The sequence below is a fragment of the Monodelphis domestica genome, chromosome 3 (genome assembly GCF_027887165.1).
Source record: "Monodelphis domestica isolate mMonDom1 chromosome 3, mMonDom1.pri, whole genome shotgun sequence".
Taxonomy (NCBI): domain Eukaryota; kingdom Metazoa; phylum Chordata; class Mammalia; order Didelphimorphia; family Didelphidae; genus Monodelphis; species Monodelphis domestica.
In genome coordinates, this window is record NC_077229.1 from 76,754,146 (window position 1) to 76,772,983 (window position 18,838).

At 40.5% G+C, this 18,838-nt stretch overlaps 1 protein-coding gene across 1 annotated transcript in view; it reads right to left on the reverse strand.

Annotated features, from left to right (window-relative positions):
* AP3D1 (adaptor related protein complex 3 subunit delta 1) overlaps positions 1-18,618 on the reverse strand; it is a 170,876-nt gene extending 152,258 nt beyond the window's left edge. Inside the window, exon 1 of the mRNA XM_007489313.3 lies at positions 17,957-18,618. Within this exon, the coding sequence (XP_007489375.2) occupies positions 17,957-18,052 (96 nt within the window). The 5' untranslated portion in view covers positions 18,053-18,618. The remainder of the gene's footprint in view (positions 1-17,956) is intronic.
* Between the last annotated feature and the right edge of the window lie 220 nt (positions 18,619-18,838).

Sequence of the window (18,838 nt, forward strand, 5' to 3'; positions counted from 1 at the left end):
GTATTGGATTTTATTGGTAGGTTACAGTTGTTGACTGTTGGAATTATGGCTGGACTTGCAGTTGATAAAAGTCAACTGGTCCTTATTTCTCTAAACCTAGAAGAATAAAGGGAAAGGAAATGAAGAATGATAAGTAAGGTATGAAATATATTCTTATATTACTTATATACTCCCTAAATCTAATAACTCTAACTGGATCCAAAACCCCAAAACTAAAATTCTACAAGGAGTTGCTTCTGCCTGAAAACCAGGCCTTCTTTAATCTCCTTAATCTATTTAAAATATATTTTCTATCTATATACTCTAAGCTAATTATAAAATCCTTATAATTCTAAAATTCAGTTAAGATTTCTGTCTCAGTCTCCAAAACTCCAGCTGTGTCAGGAAAAACATTCACTGCAGGTTCACAGACTTAAGTTGCCCTTTTCTGCCCCCTGATGAATAAAAAATGGGAAGTAGTCAGAGTCCCATTCACTCTGCCTTGAATCTTCTTCAGTAAATTTCAAACACCAGATATTATTCCTAACCAGCTATATCCACAATTCTGCAGGAATACAAAAAGGAAAATGCCAACCAACCACCATTCTTGAGCTTCAAATCCAAAAGTGTGTCCATTATATTTCAACGCCTCACATGAAGCATTTCTGGGAATTCTGCCCCTCTGACATCCAAAACATTCCTGAGAAATCTTAAAGTACCCTCCAGAAATCTCAGGTTACTTGATACAACATACATCGGACTACCTTCTATCCTTAGACAACTTGCTTAATTATTTCTTACAGGGCTCATGGGAAGGTCAATTAAAAAATAAGTGGGCACTAAATAATCTAATTCTTCAAAATGAGAGTGTCAAAGAACAAAGCATAGAAACAATCACTGATTTCATTGAAAAGAATGACTATGAGGAGGAAACATATCAAAATTTATGGGATACAGCCAAAGTATTAAGGTGTAAATTTATATGCCTAAATCCTTATATCAATAAAAGAGACAAAAAGCAGAACAATAAATTGGGTATGAAACTAAAAGGAAAAAAATAGAAAAAGAACAATTTTCTAATCTCCAATTGAAGACTATATTGGAAATCCTAAAAAATCAAACAAGAAAAAATATAAATTGCCTACATTAACAAAAGAAGAAATAGAATACTTAAATAATGTCTTCTCAGGAAAAAAAAATTGAAGAAGCCATCAAAGAACTCCTCAAGAAAAAATCCCCACAGGGGCAGCTGGCTGGCTCAGTGGATTGAGAGCCAGGACTAGAGATAGGAGGTCTTAGATTCAAAACTGGTCTCAGATAATTCCTAGCTGTGTAACCCTGGGTAAGTCACCTGACCCCCATTGCCTAGCCCTTACCACTCTTCTGCCTTAGAACCAATACACAGTATTGATTCTAAGGTAGAAGGTAAAGGTTTAAAAAAGATAATCCCCAGAGGAAAATGGATTATGTGTTGAGGGGATCGTATCCTCTCCTCTTCCTGGAGGGCCAACCGAGTTTGTCAACATTACCCACATATCAGAGTTTGATACGTCAATAAAATAAAGCAGGTGGGGCATACCTAGGCTTCTTGGACTGACATGGGGCTGGAGAGACAGGTGAGGGAAAGAAAGATTAATGAAAAATATGGAAAATGTGGTCGGAGGACTTAAGAGTAAGGAAGCGATTTTAAACTATGCTGATCTACCTTTTCTATTAATAAATTTTATAAAATTAATGACTAGGTGGATATATTAAGCTAATTGCAACAGAGAGCAACCAACATCGGTTTTTTAGGTCCTTTACTTTTCTTCTGAGACTCTTTGTTTTAGGATAGATTAAAACGGTTTCAGTTTGTTCTCCTGCCTTCATATGGGAAATGCACCTTGGCTGAGGAGAAATGGCAGTTTCCCTTTTAACAACCGGCCACCCTGAATTGGATCTAATCAGTGAGACCTTCCCTCCCACATGGGTTCTCCACCCCCATTCCTTTACCTTAGCAAGGGTGGGTTGGTAGAATGCCAGGCCCAAGCACAGAACCTGGGAGGTTTTAGGACCCAGTCCAGCACCTGTCTTCACCCGGGTGGACAAAACCTCCTGATCCTAGTGCCGCTTCACTCAGCCATGTGCTGCTCTGAGTGCGTTAACACCCCTTAAATTAGTCCTGAGGGTCCTTTCAGGTTGTGAATTAGAGTTAAAAGTTCCCTGGGGTGGTAAAGAATGAGGAGTAAGCCTTTTGCACAGACTGGACCCACACCTCATTTTTCCTGGCTCGTGAAAACGCAGACTTTTAGCTGCCGGTGCAGCCCAGCCCTCGCGGACTGAGGGAACAGCACACAGGTGTAGCCCCCTATGAATTGGTGTAAAACCCAGCCCACACATACACAACTTTAGAATCTGGCACGGATTGAGCGGGTCTCTGGCAGTTACCAACTCCCCCAACTTTGAAAAGAAATACGTGGCTTTTACCTCAGCAATATTGCTGTAAAACAATTATTTAGTTTCTCATATTAGCTTATTTTTTTAACCTACTCTCATTGCCTTCCATAATAACATTGAATGAATCTGTGTCTCCATTTTTTTTTTGCATTTTAGAAAATTTTCATTGGTTTAAATGACTCAGACTAGCAGATTAGGCATAAATAGGCCGATTAAGCCAGACAGACTTGACACTATGGGAAATACTACAACAAATCAAGGGAAATCAGGAAATATTCCTCCAGATTCATCCCTGCATAAACTTTTTCATTCCTGGGGTGATCCTAATCTACCTAAGGAGAATGGGATGACAAAGAAAGAAGCTAGAAAGCTTTGTAAGGCATAGATAGAAAAGTCATTTACCTAGCCAAAATATAGCTCCTTTGACTTCAAGATCTTAAAGGATTTGGGGGGCAGCTGGGTGGCTCAGTGGATTGAGAGGCAGGCCTGGAGATAGGAGGTCCTAGGTTCAAATCTGGCCTCAGACACTTTCCAACTGTGTGATCCTGGGCAAGTCACTTGACCCCCATTGCCTAGCCCTTACCACTCTTCTGCCTTAGAACCAATGCACAGTATTGACTCCAAGACAGAAAGTAAGGGTTTAAAAAAAAATGAAAAATAAAGCAATTTTAAAAATAAATTTTAAAAAAAGATCTTAAAGGATTTGAAGTTAGCCATTAAAAACAAAGATTCAAAAGATTATAAATAATGGCTCTTGTGGGCATATCATCTTGATAAATAAACCATTCCTTCCAGTAAGGAAACATTTCTTTGGAACCAGACCATTCTGGCTTAACTCCTTCAATTCCTTAGATCCAGCAAGAAACACACTCTATCACCTCACCTGGCCCGAGAGGAAGTTTCTCCTCATACTGACCCAAACCAGGATTTGAACCCTTCAGCTCCTCTCCCTGTCAAACCTCACTCATCCCCCACCCTTCCCATCCCCTTTCCTTCCAATCTATCTCTCTACGTTCCCTTCCCATCCTACTACTCATACCCTCCTTCTTCTAACTACCCAATGGCTGCCCATCTCTCCTATCCCCACCTGTACCATCCCTATTATTATCTTGGTAATCCTGCTCCCTACCCTTCTTCCCCTGACCAATACCACCCCACCGTACTATGACTCCTCTAGACCTCACCCATCCTACTCCTCCCCTCCCCAGCACCACCCCCGGTCCTCTCCACCCCATCCCCAGACTCACCCCCATCCCTCTCCACCACACCCTATCCCCTCCCCCAATATTTTCACCCTGTCTCCCCATCCCCTCCTTCTCAATTCACCCACTCCCCTCCTTCCCCTACTAGCCTCACTACAACCCACTCCAGTGAAATCCAAGAACCAGGCCAAGCAGAAGTTACCACAGATGATTCGAAAAAAGGTCTTTTCCCTCTAAGAGATGTTTCAACTTATAACAGACGTGGAGATTTAGTAAACATTAGACATCATACACTTTTTTCTCCACAGGACATTGAGAGATTCAAAGAAAAACACCTTCATATGAATCTGATCCTGTGGTAGTGATAAATAAGGTTGAAAGCATTTTTTGCACACATAACTTGATGTGGAAGATTTGTTCCAGGCCTTGCTAATGGGAAAGGAAAGAAATAAGATTCTTTCTCTTGTTAATCAGGCCCAGGGAGAGAGAACAACTTTATTGGCCAACTGAAGATCCCAAATGGGACCAAAATTCAGAGCAAGATTACTTACAACTATGCCAGGCTAGAAATGCACTGCTAAAAGCTATGAGAGCCTGTTCTGATAGGCCTGGTACATGGACTAAATTCATAAATCTTATAAAAGAAGACAATTAAAACCCCTCTCAGTTTATGGAAAGGCTTATTGAGTTGGGAGTAAGGCATATAGAATTGGATCTTGATAGGGAAAGGTATGTTAGACAAATCAGAATACAATTTGTAAAAAAACAGTTGTAAAGAATTATTTTATGACTAGTTGACCAAACTGGTCTACTATGAACCTTGAAGACTTAAAAAGAGTCACGGTTTATGCTTTTAAGGGACATAAGGAAAAAGAGGAGAACACTGATTTAATGGAAACATTAAGGAAGGAAATAAGGGAATTAACTGCTAAACAGGGAGAGAAGGATAAAGAAAACACCACTTTAGTAGAGACAATGAGGAAGGAAATAAAATAATTAACTGAAACAGTTGGAAATGCAAAGCAGGGAGAGAACATAGCTACCTTACAAGAATCCACAAAAGAAATAGTAAAATGTTATTTTTGTGGAAAAGTGGATCATGAATTAAAAGAAGAGGAATCAGGAAAATAGAAATAGGAGTTTCAGAAATAATGATATTGATAGGAGAAATAGTTATTCGAAGGAGGGAAATCAAAACTCACACTCTCTCTCCTCTCTCTCTCTCTCTCTCTCTCTCTCTCTCTCTCTCTCTCTCTCTCTCTCTCTCTCTCATTCTTAATTTCTTCCTTCTATTGTAAATAAACCACCATAAAATCCCATTCTGACAAGTATTTCATTGAGATTTAGAATTTAAATCCCTGGCAACCAACTAAAAATATATTCAGTTCAACCATAAAATTTAACATTAACAGTCTGGCTAATCCAGGAAGGTTATGACGAGCACCCTCAAAATTTCCCTGAATTTTCCTTCCACTTTCTCTATTACCTCCTCAAGTCAGTCTTTTATACATCTAACTAATCGGTTCAAAACACAGCTGCTAGATCAGGTGAGTAAAAAACATTTTTTTTTCCTTTCTCCCTAAAATAAATAGAACACCACCACTTATAATCTTAGCAGAAGGGCCCTGAGGTCTTAGGTGGGGAAGCTGTTCCCAAATCTCCCTTGCCTTAGGGAACTAACAACCCAATTAGCCGACCCTCGCTAACAGTACTAGCTGCTGGGCTGCTCTTACCTAGCTATGAGGAAAACCTGGAGAAAGGAGCACTGCTTTGATCTCTCACAACAAAACCTGCTAGACCACCAGAGTAAAGGTAGTGAGTCAGCTCGAGTTTTTTTATAAGAGAGTGATTACATTAAAGTTTTAGCCTTGTCTTGCTTCTAGAAGTCTACTTTCTTTTTTTTAAGCCTCTCTAGTTTTTTAAATTTAAGTGGGCTTTGCTCAAAAAAGGGAAGAACATGCTTCTGTCGGTTTTAGCCTGAGGGGGAAGGAGAGCATGGCTTGTGGCCCTTCCCAAACTTAGCCTTTAGAAAAAAAAAAGTCTCAGTCTCAGGCAAAAGGCTTTGTTTTCCATCTGCCCTTTCACACAGAAGAGTTAATTCAATTGAGACTTTGAAAAGGACCACACCAAAAAACCTAGCCAAAAGAAAAAAAAATACAACAAAATAAGATCCTATGAAATAGCGCCACCTACTGACAAAAGGCAAGATTACAGGCAACTTAATGATTGATTTTAAGAATATGTTGTTAGAGCCAGTATACAACTTATGTAACAACTGGCTTTTCAGCACCATAACCAAATTTGGACAAGGATTGTTCCTTTTCTATTTGAATTGGCTCAAATATACATGAGAATGAAATAGGAGAATTATGTTAGTCTCCTCTTGGAAAACACATTTCCCCGTCAAAGCGACTATTCTTTCTACTATTCAAAAATATACAGAACTAAATGCTTGGCTTGAGTATGTGGAGGAAAGTTTGGGGGAGATCATGGCTTTTATGAAAAGCATTAAAAAAAACTCAGAACCATCCCAGAGTAGGAGTGATTTATCTCTCTACACTTCATTATTAATCTCTGTCCCATCCTGCTCTACACAATTTGGCTCCTAGTTCTCAAACCGTCATCCCCTCCCATACCCAACTTCCTCCTCCCCTTACTACTCAACCCACTCCTCCCCTTCACCATTCCTCCTGACCCACCCCCTCGACCCTAGCACCTACCCCTACCCATGATGCCTCCAGCCCAACACCCGTTGCCCTGGCTATCCCATTCCGTCTGCCCCACCCACACTACCTTAATCCCCCACCACCTTTCCTAACCATCCTACCCCTTCCCTAGACCATGCTGCCTCCCACGCCGTCCAATTCATTTCTCAAACTGCTCCTACCTCTCATCCTTCTGGCACTCTAGGCCCACAACCGCTCTCCCTCAGGTTGCCCACTCCTTCCCCTTCTCTTACCTACTCCATTGAAAATGGAGCAAGTAGACTAGAGACAAGAACACTAGCTAATTCAAATAGAAGTTTGTTTCCCTTAAGGGAAGTACCCACTTTTAATAAAAATGGGAACTGGGTACCTTTAAGACACCATATACCTTTCAGTCCTAAAGATTTAAATAAATTCAAGGAAGACCTTCCCTCATTTGAGGAGGATCCAATATTAATTATTAAAAAAATTGGAAAACATATTCAAAACGTTTGACTCCACTTGGATAGATGTTGAAAATTTATTAGGAAAATTCCTGACAGAGAGAAAAATAGTCATTTCTCTGGCTAATCAGAAGCAAGGTAGGGGAACAAATTATCGGCCAACTGAAAATCCACACTGGAACCCCAATGTTGAACCAGATTACACAAAACTAAACCAGGCCATAGAAACATTATTGACAGCCATGAGAGCTTACTCCTATAGACCTGATTCATGGTCAAAATTCGAAAAAACCCAACAAGAAATTGATAAGACACTGTGTGACCCTGGGCAATTCTCTTCACCCCCATTGCCTAGCCCTTACCACTCTTCTGCCTTGGAGCCAATACACAGTATTGACTCCAAGACAGAAGGTAAGGGTTTAAATTTTTTTTAAAAATTGATAAGACTCCCTCCCAGTTTATGGACAGACTTATTGATGTGGGAAACATATATATATGGACTTTAATTTGTCCAGAGAAAGGGATATTACACAAACACATGGACAATTCATTGAGAATTGTTGTTCAGTGGTAAAAGACTACTTTAAAAATAGTTTTTGAATTGGGACTCTTTGGACCTTGAAGAATTGAGGAGAGTAGCAATCTACATTTATAAGGCTCATGCAAAAAGACATGAGGAAAACAGTAAATCAGTGGAAGACTTAAAGAAAGATATTGAAATGTTAAAAGGAAAATTGAAAAATCAGGGAGAGTCCATAGCCCCTTTGCAGGAATCCACAGATAAATCATTAACATGCCTTTACTGTGGAAAGAGAGGCCATGTAATGATGGTCAGTAGGACCTGGCTATGGGGAAAAAAGAAAGGCATAGAACACAGGCATTTTCTGATCAGCGAATTACAAGGTATGAAAAAACCCTGTTAAACAACGAAAACATTACCTTAAAACACTGTTCAACTCTTAACCCTGCCACCTTGCTTCCAGATTTACCAACTTCAGAACCATTACACAGATGTGAAACACTAGTGTCCATGGCAGAAAAGCCTCAAGATAACCTCTTGGACACTCCCTTAGAAAACCCAGATCTAGATTTATTTACAGATGGTTCTGCCTTTATGAGGGATGGCATATGCTACACTGGAGCTGCTGTAGTCACAGAATTTGACACTGAGTGGGCAACTTCACTGCCCTCAAATGTTAGTGCTCAGGGTGCAGAACTCATAGCACTGAAACACGCCTGTATAATTGCCAAGGACAAAAAGGCAACAATTTATATAGATTCCAGATATGCTTTTAGCATTTGTCATTCAGTGGGTATGCTATGGTTCCAGAGAGGATTTTTAACCTCAGCTGGAAAATCTATAGTTGATGCAGAAATTATTAATGAAGTTCTTCCTGCTCTCCAGCTACCTGAAGCCCTAGCTGTAGTTCATTGCTCTGCCCATAGAGGTGGCACTGACCTTGTCTCTAGGGGTGACCGAGCAGATGCCGCTGCAAAGCTAGCAGCCATAGAAAGGCCTGAATTAATTTTAACATTAACAACCACAGATGACTTAAATTTGTCACTTTCCTATAATGAAAAGGAAGTGGAAAAATGGAAGCAAAAATTCAAAGCAAAACAGATTAATGGAATATGGGTGTCATCTTAAGGAAAACCCCTGTCCCCTAGAAGATTCTATCACCAAATTTGCCAATCTATTCATAAAAATGGTCACTTTGGTACCCAGGGCATCGTGAACTCTGCTATTACTATAGCCTTAAAGTGTGTATAGCCTGCTCTACCTGCCAAGCATATAACCAACATGCCTTTCATGACATGCTTTTGGTGGGCATCCTCTGGCTTACACATCTTTTCAACACTTGCAGATAACAACGCCAAAGACTGAACCTTATAAATTTTGTCTAGTCATAGTAGATCAACTGACCAGATGGTCAGAAGCATTTCCTACTGCCCGAGCCACAGTGGCTTTTGTTGCAAAGGTGCTTTTAAAAGAGATTATTCCTCGTTTTGGCCTGCCAGGACGTATTGATTCAGATAGGGGAAGTCATTTTACTGATTCTGTTCTAACTCAGATATATTCTTGTTTGGGCATAACTCCCAAATTCCATGTATCATATCATCCCCAGAGCTCAGGCCAAGTTGAAAGAATGAACAGAGAATTTAAAATGATGATTGGCAAATTATGCACTGAGACACATTTAAAATGGCCTGAAATTCTCCCTCTGGTCCTATTTGATCTTAGAAGCAGGACTAGGGGAGACCTACACATCTCAACATTTGGAATGCTTTTTGGATATCCTCCTATATAGGTTAAGCCTTTCTCCTCTGCATATACATCACTATTAGGGGGAGATACTACTATTGCTTCCTATATACAGGAATTACAGCACAAACTGTGAACTCCATGAATCCGGAGTGTGCAGTGCACATACACTAGACTTTTCATTTCATGACCTGAACCCAGGAGACAAGGTGTATATAAAGAACTTCCAGCATGCTAGAGCAACTCAACCTTCATGGGATGGACCATTCCAAATATTGTTAACTACTCCAACATCTATAAAAAATGGAGAGGACTCTTGTAAACCTGCCATTTATTGATAAATGTTTTGGGACTATGATTAATGATTGTGTATGATTCCAAGAGAAGGGACCAAAGAGGCATTATACCGTGCCACAAAGCACAAGGTCAACAACGACCAAACTAATAGGACTAATGAACTTCTAAGCCAATACAAAAGAACTTGAACCTAGTGTGAGACTCAAGGTTGTAGCCCTTGACATATGTTAAGATGCAGGATGCCTTATAACCACACTCTTTGTGAAATGCTCACAGGCAAGTACCAAAGTTTTGCTATCATCCTGGATCCCTTTATCCCTGAGAGTGAAGGTACAATCAGACCAGGTAATGACACTTCCCTATCATGCACACAAAAATCTAGTACTTTTTCTCTCTTGTAGTATGGCAACTTCCTGTAGTCTTGGCTGCAAATGGGTAAGTGAAATGTTACTGTATTTTGTCCTACAGACTTGTGGGATAGAAATTACTTTAATTGGACCCTAATGCAAAGGTCTATTATGAAATTATTCTTCTTTACTCAAAATTTTGTATACATAGATTTTTTGATATTTTGATTCTGATTTTGAATTTTTCTTTCTCCCAAAATTTAATTTTTCTTCCATTTCTTTTTCTTTTCTTTTGATAACTGACTCATACACTTCAGGGGGGGATTGTATTTTCATAAAAATCCAAGATTTAAAATTTTTGTTCAAACAACAACAAAAAAAAAACCTCTTCAAGGAAAGAAGTTTCCTAACTCCTAAAATCCAGAAAATGAACTGTTTGCAGAAAGATGCCTGCAAAACCTACACTACATAAAGAAGATCCAGAAGGAACTTTGGGGTATGGTTGATTGAACTGAAGGTTGACTGAACACTTATTTTGAATGTACAATCTTATGCCAAAGGGGAATGCCCTCTAATTGGTTTTTGTCAATATGCCCAGCAAAACATTAGTTTTGCTGTCTCTCTCTTCTATTTCCCCCTATCTCTAACTATTGTAGTTTTTCCTCATAGAAGGTGGAATTTTGTATGCACCTGTAGTTAGAAGATTTTCAATCATCATCAGGGGGGATTGTGAATTTTAAGATTTACTCCACCCTGCTTAGTCTTTAGAATTTTAGTAACCAGGCATGTACACACCCCCACCTAAGGATTAAGTGTGGGGAAGAAGGTCTATGACCCGCGTGTGCTAGAAAGTGACAAATCAGAAACAATTGGCTAACCCCCTGGGCTGTCCAAAACCAAGTTGAAGTCACCATTGGTACATGTAAGACACAGGAAGTGACGTAAAGGACTGCCTTTATATTTCGTGTCACTTCCTGCAAGAGGAACTTGGCTGTGGAACTCAACAGTGGAGGAGCTCAGGCTTGAGACCTGAGACTGCTTCCCTTAGACAATCACTTGGTGAGTGAGAAGGCTGACTCCCCTTTCCTTGGCTTTTCTGGAGGCACCAGCCTCTGGAGAGGCCCATCTCTTGGGATCCCCTTTCCTTGGCTTTTCTGGAGGCACCAGCCTCTGGAGAGGCCCATCCCTTTGCTGAGACCTCAGAACTCCTGCCTGGTTCAGACCAGGCCAGGGAAACTATCCTTCCCTTTTTCCTCTCTCTTTCTCATTTTTAATTTCTTCCTTCTATTGTAAATAAACCACCAAAAAATCCCATTCTGACTTGAGTATTTCATTGAGATTTAGAATTTAAATCCCTGCTGGAACAACCTCCAGGAAATGATGCAGAGCGAGAGGAGCAGAACCAGGAGAACATTGTACACAGAGACTAATACACTGTGGTATAATCAAACGTAATGGACTTCTCCATTAGTGGTGGTGTAATGTCCCTGAACAATTTGCAGGGATCTAGGAGAAAAAAACACTATTCATAAGCAAAGGATAAACTATGGGAGTGGAAACACCAAGGAAAAGCAACTGCCTGAATACAGCAATTGAGGGGACATGACAGAGGAGAGACTCTAAATGAACACTCTAATGCAAATATTATCAACATAGCAATGGGTTCAAATCAAGAAAACATGTAATGCCCAGTGGATTTACGCGTCGGCTATGGGGGGTGGGGGGAGGAAAAGAAAATGATCTATGTCTTTAATGAATAATGCTTGGAAATGATCAAATAAAATATATAAAATTAAATTAAAAAAAGAATTAGAAATACTTAGAAGTTCTCTATTTCAATAAAGATGCATTTTCCTCATAAAAATAAAAAAAAAAGAATTTAAATCCCTGACGACCAACTAAAATATATATTCAGTCCAACCATAAAATTTAACATTAACAAAAGTTAGAAAAGGTCTGAGGCCAAATTTGAACCCAGGTCCTCCTGACTCTAGGCTCAGTGCTCTATCCATTATGCTACCTAGCTTCCCCTTTTTACAAAATGCTGAAATCTAGAATTATCTGTGGCCTAGTATGGGCTTTGTTTAAAAAAAAAAAGGATGGCTCTGTGGGAGTGGGGAACATAAGTGAAATCAAGGTGACCTAAAAACAAGATATGAATAAAATTTAAAATAAAATATTGGCATTAATCATTTAAGAGTAATTTGGGGTATTCATAAGACAGAATAAACAAAGTACTCAAACTGAATGACTTACCCAAAGTCATACTTAGTGATTGAGCTAGAACTAGGACACATCTCTTATTTATTCTTTCATTATATTAATTCAAAGGTAGCAATAAGACTAGAAAAACTCCAAAAGTGTACAGTGTAATAATGGGGGAAAGTAAGGTTTATAACAATATATGAAATGTGACAATTTTCTTATTTATTGAAACTAGGAGTGTTTGTGCTTGGAGAAAAGATTTATGATAAACAGGATAGCTGTTCTTCAGGAATTTATTTGAAGGGTTATCATGTGAAAAAAGAATTAGACATGCTCTGCTTTGCCCGAGAGCGAAAAACTAGGAGCAATGAGAAGTAGTTGTGGAAAGGATAGATGAAAGGAAAACATTCCTAACAAAATAATCCAAAAATGAAATGACCAATCTCACTACAGTTCTTTAAGCAAAACCTGTAAGACCACTTAATTGTCTAGAATGTTGTGGAGGAGTTTTGATTAGGTATAGCCTAGACCCATGTTGGCAAACCTATGGCACATGTGCCAGACCTCTCTGTGGGCATGAATACCAAAGACCCAATGCACCCACCTTTCGCTGAAGCACAGAGTTGGTCAGGTTCCTAACTAGAAAGCCAGAGGAAGATTCAGCTAAGCTGCTGCTTTCCTCACCTCCCCAGTAGGAGTTACTAAGCAGGTGTCTTCAAGACAGTATCCCTGGAAGGACAAAATTGCCCCACCCTATTCAGAATATAATGGCCTCTTAATTACCTTTGGCCTGAGTGAGACAGAAACAACTAATGTCTTTACTATCAGAAGCAACCAGTGTCTTTACTACAAGGTATTTTTGGGATTTGGGGATGTGTATTTTGAGTTTGTACTTTAAAAATTTTCAAAACTTAGTCTAGTGATTTAGGAATAAATTTTATGAACCCATCTGTTCTATAACTCTCTTGTCCCCTTGCCTGAGGGAAAAATAGTGGCTGGTCAGAAGTAGCAATCTCCTAATCAGCCCAGCATCCAGATTAAAACCTGACTTCAACTCTGTGACCATATGCTAAATAGGTTCATTTGAAGAATATTTCAGGAAAGCTGAGACCTGATGGGGTGAATGTGTCAGTATATATTTTTCTATAAATAAGGGATTTCTGGTAAGCTGGGGCTTTTTTTGCCTTTTTTTTTCCTGGACACCTCTCAATAAAATGTTGCATTTGAAATGGCTTCTAGTTCCTTGAATAGTGGCTAAAGAGAGTGTACTTTTAAATTTTCAAGGTCCCCTTAATTTCCACTTTGGAGAGGAGCTAGATTTGAGGGGATCATAGCTCACATACCTAGAGGGGAGTAGCGTGCTTGTGCCCCTCACTTCTCCCTCTCCCTAAGCCTGACTGCATCACTCACCCACCCTGTCCAGCAGTCCAATGGGTGTGCTTCCTCTCTCCCCTGTGGAGTAAGGGGAGGGTAAGCAGTGTGAGCCCAACACTCAGTAGGGAGAGAGGCACAGAATGTTGGGGGGGCAGCCAGACACTTTACCTCAAAAAGGTTGCCCACCTCTGGCCTAGACTAGCCATTATCTTCAACTGAGATTCTTGCCAATAAATCAAAACAAAATAATAAGCATTCACATTAATTGGAAAGAATCTATGTATTAGCACATCTTTCCAAAATTTAAGATAGTTCTTTAATAATAATATTATAATAATAGCTAGCATTTTATATAGTGCTTTAAGGTTTGCTTTACAAATATTACTTTATTTTTATCCTCACAATAACCCTGGGAGGTAAGTGTTCTAACTATGAGCAGAAAAGATGAGGAAGAAGGGGGGAGAGAGGTGCTTTAAGTCACTATCGGATATTTGAATAAAGAACTTCTGCCCATGGGAGGAGCCCAAGGTGGATGAGGTAATCAGTACAAGGACATTAAGGAAAGGTTGAGGATTTGGGAAAAAAATGAAACAGTTTATTGAAAAGACACACCCAGAAAAAGTTGCAACAGGTCGTGTGTTGGAGCTGTGTGATGACACTTGTTTTACACATTATCAAAATGTTCTGAAAGGGAGGAAGAAACAAACATCCACAGAAAGGTTTTTGTTGAAACAGCCTCTAAGTGGAATCGAGGAAAGTGTGGCAAAACAGGCAAAATTCAACGAAGAAAATGATGATAATTAAGTAAAGTAAAAAAACAGCCAATTAAGTTTAGCAATAAAGTTACATATCATAAGTAATGTGTAAGGTCAATTTTGCATTTAAATGTAGCGAATAAGTTTTCACGAAATGAAAACTAGGCCAGCATCTTCATCTGACCTTGAAGGTAAATAATGATTCATAAGCAAGTTTTTTTCTTTACATTCTTTCTTATTATCTATAAATATATTTCTTTGTTATTTATAAAGAACATTTTTGTATTTAAAAGCATATAAAACAAAAAATTCATGTTGTTTATTGGTGGCCAGGATGGATTAATGCATTTCCATTAATTTAAATGGGGAAATTCAATTTGACAGGAGCAAATTGAGTTAGGAACTTGGCCATGGAATGAATTAAACTCGTGTGTAGAGGTACCACTGTATACCCATTTGGGAAATAATTATACTGTATGTGTATGTATATATATATATATATATATATATATATATATATATATGTATGTATGTATGTATACACACACACAAGTTAAATGACAAACTTGGGGATACAAAGCTAGTGTCTGAAGCAAGATATGAATTCAAGTCTTCCTAACTCCAGATCCAGCACTCAACCCACTGAACAAATTTTACATTATAAGCAAAAATAGCCAAAACTAGCTATTCAGCCCAAGTATCTTTCAAAACTAAATAAATTGTCACAATTTTCGAAGATGATGTACATTCCTCCACCTATCACTGACCTATCACAACTGAATGTGATTCAAGTTACTTTTCTTATCTTGGTTATAGGTTGTTCTGAGGTCTTGAATAGAACAAGCTTTCAATAAACATTTTTGGAATTGAAAATCTAGGCTCACATTGAGCACTTTCTTGCCATCTTCTTGAGAGTTGGCTTTCAATAAGAGTTTTTCTCCATGCAAAGCTAAATTGTCTCATATGGAAGCTGAACCTATAACACTGATTTCATTAATACCAAGAGCTAATTCATTCAGACTGTTAAAAGTAGAAATGATTTCAAACTATATTTTTCTAAAAAAAAAAAATTGGAGAAAAATGTTTTCCTTAAGTTCTTGAGTTGCCCAAAGTTATGTATGTCACTCAATGAATAAATATACTTTGCCCAGTCCTGCATCTTAACTCAATCTTTTTTTTTTAAAACCCTTACCTTCCATCTTGGAATCAATACTGTGTATTGGTTCCAAGGCAGAAGAGTGGTAAGGGCTAGGCAATGGGGGTTAAGTGACTTGTCTAGGGTCACACAGCTGAGAAGTGTCTGAGGTCACATTTGAACCTAGGTCCTCCCATCTCTAGGCCTGGTTCTCAATCCACTGAGCTACCCAGCTGCCCCCATCTTAACTCAATCTTCATAAAACTGACTAATCATAACAGCACAAGACCTAATTGTCCATTAAATTTGCTTGGAAACAAAAACTCTGTTACATCACTACTCTTTTCATTATAGTAATTCAAAAATATCAACATGACTAGAAAAACTCCAAAAATATACAAACTAATGATGGGCGGGGCTGGGGAAGATGGGAGATGGAGGTTAATAACACAAGTATTCAAGAAATGTGTGAATCAATGATTTTCATATTTACTGGAATTGGAATTATTCAGCTTGGAGAAAAGAAGACATAGGAGGGACAGGATAGCTGTCCCCCGAACCATTGCTTTAATTGATATATGAGCAAGAAGGAGACTAAGATGTCCAAGTTGAACAAAATGATCTCAAAGATACCTTCTAGTTTATCTGATTCCATGCTGCCAATATTGTTCCAAGTTCTTTCACTGCTTTAGGAGTTGGAGGAATATAAGATGTATAAGAATTTAAGATGAAACACTGTTAAAGTACTCCCTTTGCCAATGTTATTCAAAACAAATAAGTATTCATTGGAGTCCTCATTGCTGCAACTGCAGTGACAGATATCAAGAGCAGCAAGAAGTCAACAGCACTTACTCCTTGCTTTATGCTCCATCAGGAATTTCTTCCTATCCAACTCAGCCAACTCCCTTCATATCTGAAGAATTAGTCTCAGACAGCTGTCTTTCCTACTCTCACTTCTATGATGATCCTCTGCTTAGTAAAGACTCAACAGGTCCTAAAGAGCTCAAACTATGCTTGACACTGGCATTGCTTTCTGGAATCAAATGACAGGTGTTTCTCTAGGGATCTACAATGGAGAGTGTTGGCAAGCAGGTTAGGCAAGCTATACCTAAGGGGTTGTGGAGAGATGCTCCTAAGGTATCTTTGATTCAGTCAAAATTAGAAGATAGTGTGCTTTAAAAGTACATTACATAGCTGGTCCCTTAATAAATGATGCTGCCACTGATTTAAAACATAGACTCTATCCCAAACTGTAAAAAATACCAGTTTGATGAGTTCAATTGGAAGTTCATTTTTCTCCAAATTACAACAAAATTTTAAAAAGCGTGGATAAATGAATAAAGTGCCATATCCTAAGAGAAGTTCAATTTTATCTGTCAATATTATAAATGCAACAATAATTCCTGAAATAAATTAAGTACATGTTATTTATCTTTTACATCCTAAGGGGTCTTAGGATAGGCAATCCTCATAAAAAGCAGGTCACATCCTGTAAACTATCAAGATATGGTCTACTCCTTCCAATATTTTCCTCCAACCAATTTGGAGGAAGAGGAAAAATGAACTGTAGTCAAGGGCGAGCTTTTTTAGAATGTAGTAGGATTTCAAACAGTGCTTGAGAAACAATAACTCCACTGAAACCAATCCTTAGTTCCTTTCTCCAAAACCACAATAGCGGGATTCTAACAGTTTCTTAAAATTTATAACAGGGCTTGTAATTGTCTCATAAATGAGAATCAACCAAGAGGCAAACAAAATGTTTAAGTGAAAAGATACTGAGTCTCTTGAAGGGTTGAAGAACAACTCCCTATGACTAGATATCTAGATGTTCAAACTTAAACCAGTCATTCCAGAGAACAGAAAACTACTTTGCCTTTTAAGGACATATTCAGGAATAATTTAAAAGATAAAAATGAATGACGTGTGTACATTCAAGAAAGCCATTTCAACTTATCAATTTTTTCATTCATTCCATAGATGTTCACTGAGCACCTAACTAGCTGCAAACACCTTTTAAGATACAGTCCTTCTTGTTCACAGTTTAAGGATGGCCAAAGTCACATGCACTCTTTTCCTCCCAGTGCCCTATTCGGCTTCTTTGATGTCCACTATTCCATTCCAGAGGCCCTACTGCGGCAAGCCTTGTTGTCTTCTTCCTTATTTCAACTTAGATTTAATTAGCCGCGATAACTCTCCAGCAGTGGACAACTCCCACATACAGATGGACAAGAAAGTGCTCTCGGAAAGGGTCACTGGATCAGGCCGACTAAGCAGGAGTGCTCCCCGTCATCTCCCGGCCCAAATGGAGCTCAACTCAGGACTCACCTAGTTCTTGCCCCCACCCCACCCACCCACCGACCCGTGACTAGAAATATAAACATCCAAGACCTCAGGGCGTTAGGGGAAAGGGCGAGCGGGGTGCGAAGGGGCAAGGGAGAATTTTATACCCCTGAGCAGCAACCTGCACACAGCAGGCGCTCAATAAATGCACGTAGTACTAACTGCATAGATCAGAATCAGAGGTTTGAAGATGCTGAAATTATACGGTGGGGACATTCGGGGCTCCCCAGACAGAGCCAAAGAGATCGCAACAGAGGTGATCACACACATATACATACATACACACCCCAGTTTCAGAAGGGCCTTGAATGGGAAGGGGGCTAAGAAAGGCGACCCGTGGCGGGGGCGAAGGCCGGCCAGAGACCCATGAGAAGGAGGCGGCGGCCAGACAAGAGCCGACGTGGCCGTTCCACTGGGGGCGTGGGGGCAGCTCCTGGTCCCGGGCCTCCCGGCCACGCTCGCGGATTGGGCTCACCTCGTCCTCCTTATGGTTCCGGATACCGCGGACAAGGTCCTGCAGGTTCTTGTCGAACATGCGGTCAATGCTGCCCTTCACCATCTTCAGCGCCATCGCGACGGCGGACGGAGCCCGGGCCGGGGCTGGGGGCGCCGGGAGCTGGCTGACTGGCTGGGGTCTCCGGGCTGGGTCTGCCGCCGAGAGCGCTCCGAAGGAAAAAAGGGCAGGGGGCCGAACCACAGACGGTCACATCCCAGACGGGGGCAGCACGGGGCAGGCGGCGGCGGCGGCGGCGGCGGCGGCGGCGACGGTGGTACCGGCGCCGGCTCGCTGCCTGCTGGCTTCTTTCCTCAGTGCTCCCACTCCAGTCAGATTGCAAATGGCGGACAAAATGGCGGTGCGGTCAGCTGACAGCTCTCGCCGCTCCCTCCTCCTGCTGTCCCTTCCCGTAGGCCCCGCCCTCTCCTCTAGACCCCGCCTCTCCTCTAGAATGGACCCGCCTGCTTCCCAAAGATGCCGAATCCTGCATCCCCACTCAGACACACACACACCCCCGCTGCCGCGCGCCACGTTTCCTTAGAGACTCCCTAAGCCGCCCTAATAGAACGTTCTTGGCTCCTCCTCTCCGCCCAGCAAGCCCTTCTCTCTACCCTCTGACAAGCTCAAGCCCCGCCTTAGATTCTCCATCGCGAGACCCGCCCCATCGCATGTAGCCCCACCCATTGAAGTTCAACATTTGTCTCATTGGATACTTAGAAATAATAGCACCACCTCCTCCTGCCTCTTTCCCTTTCCTTGGGCCCGCCCCTCTATGAGTGACAGCTGTGGGGGCAAGCGAGAAAAAGGCCGGAGCGTTGACGCACCCCTACCTAAAACACTAAGCCCCTTCAGGCCTTGCTG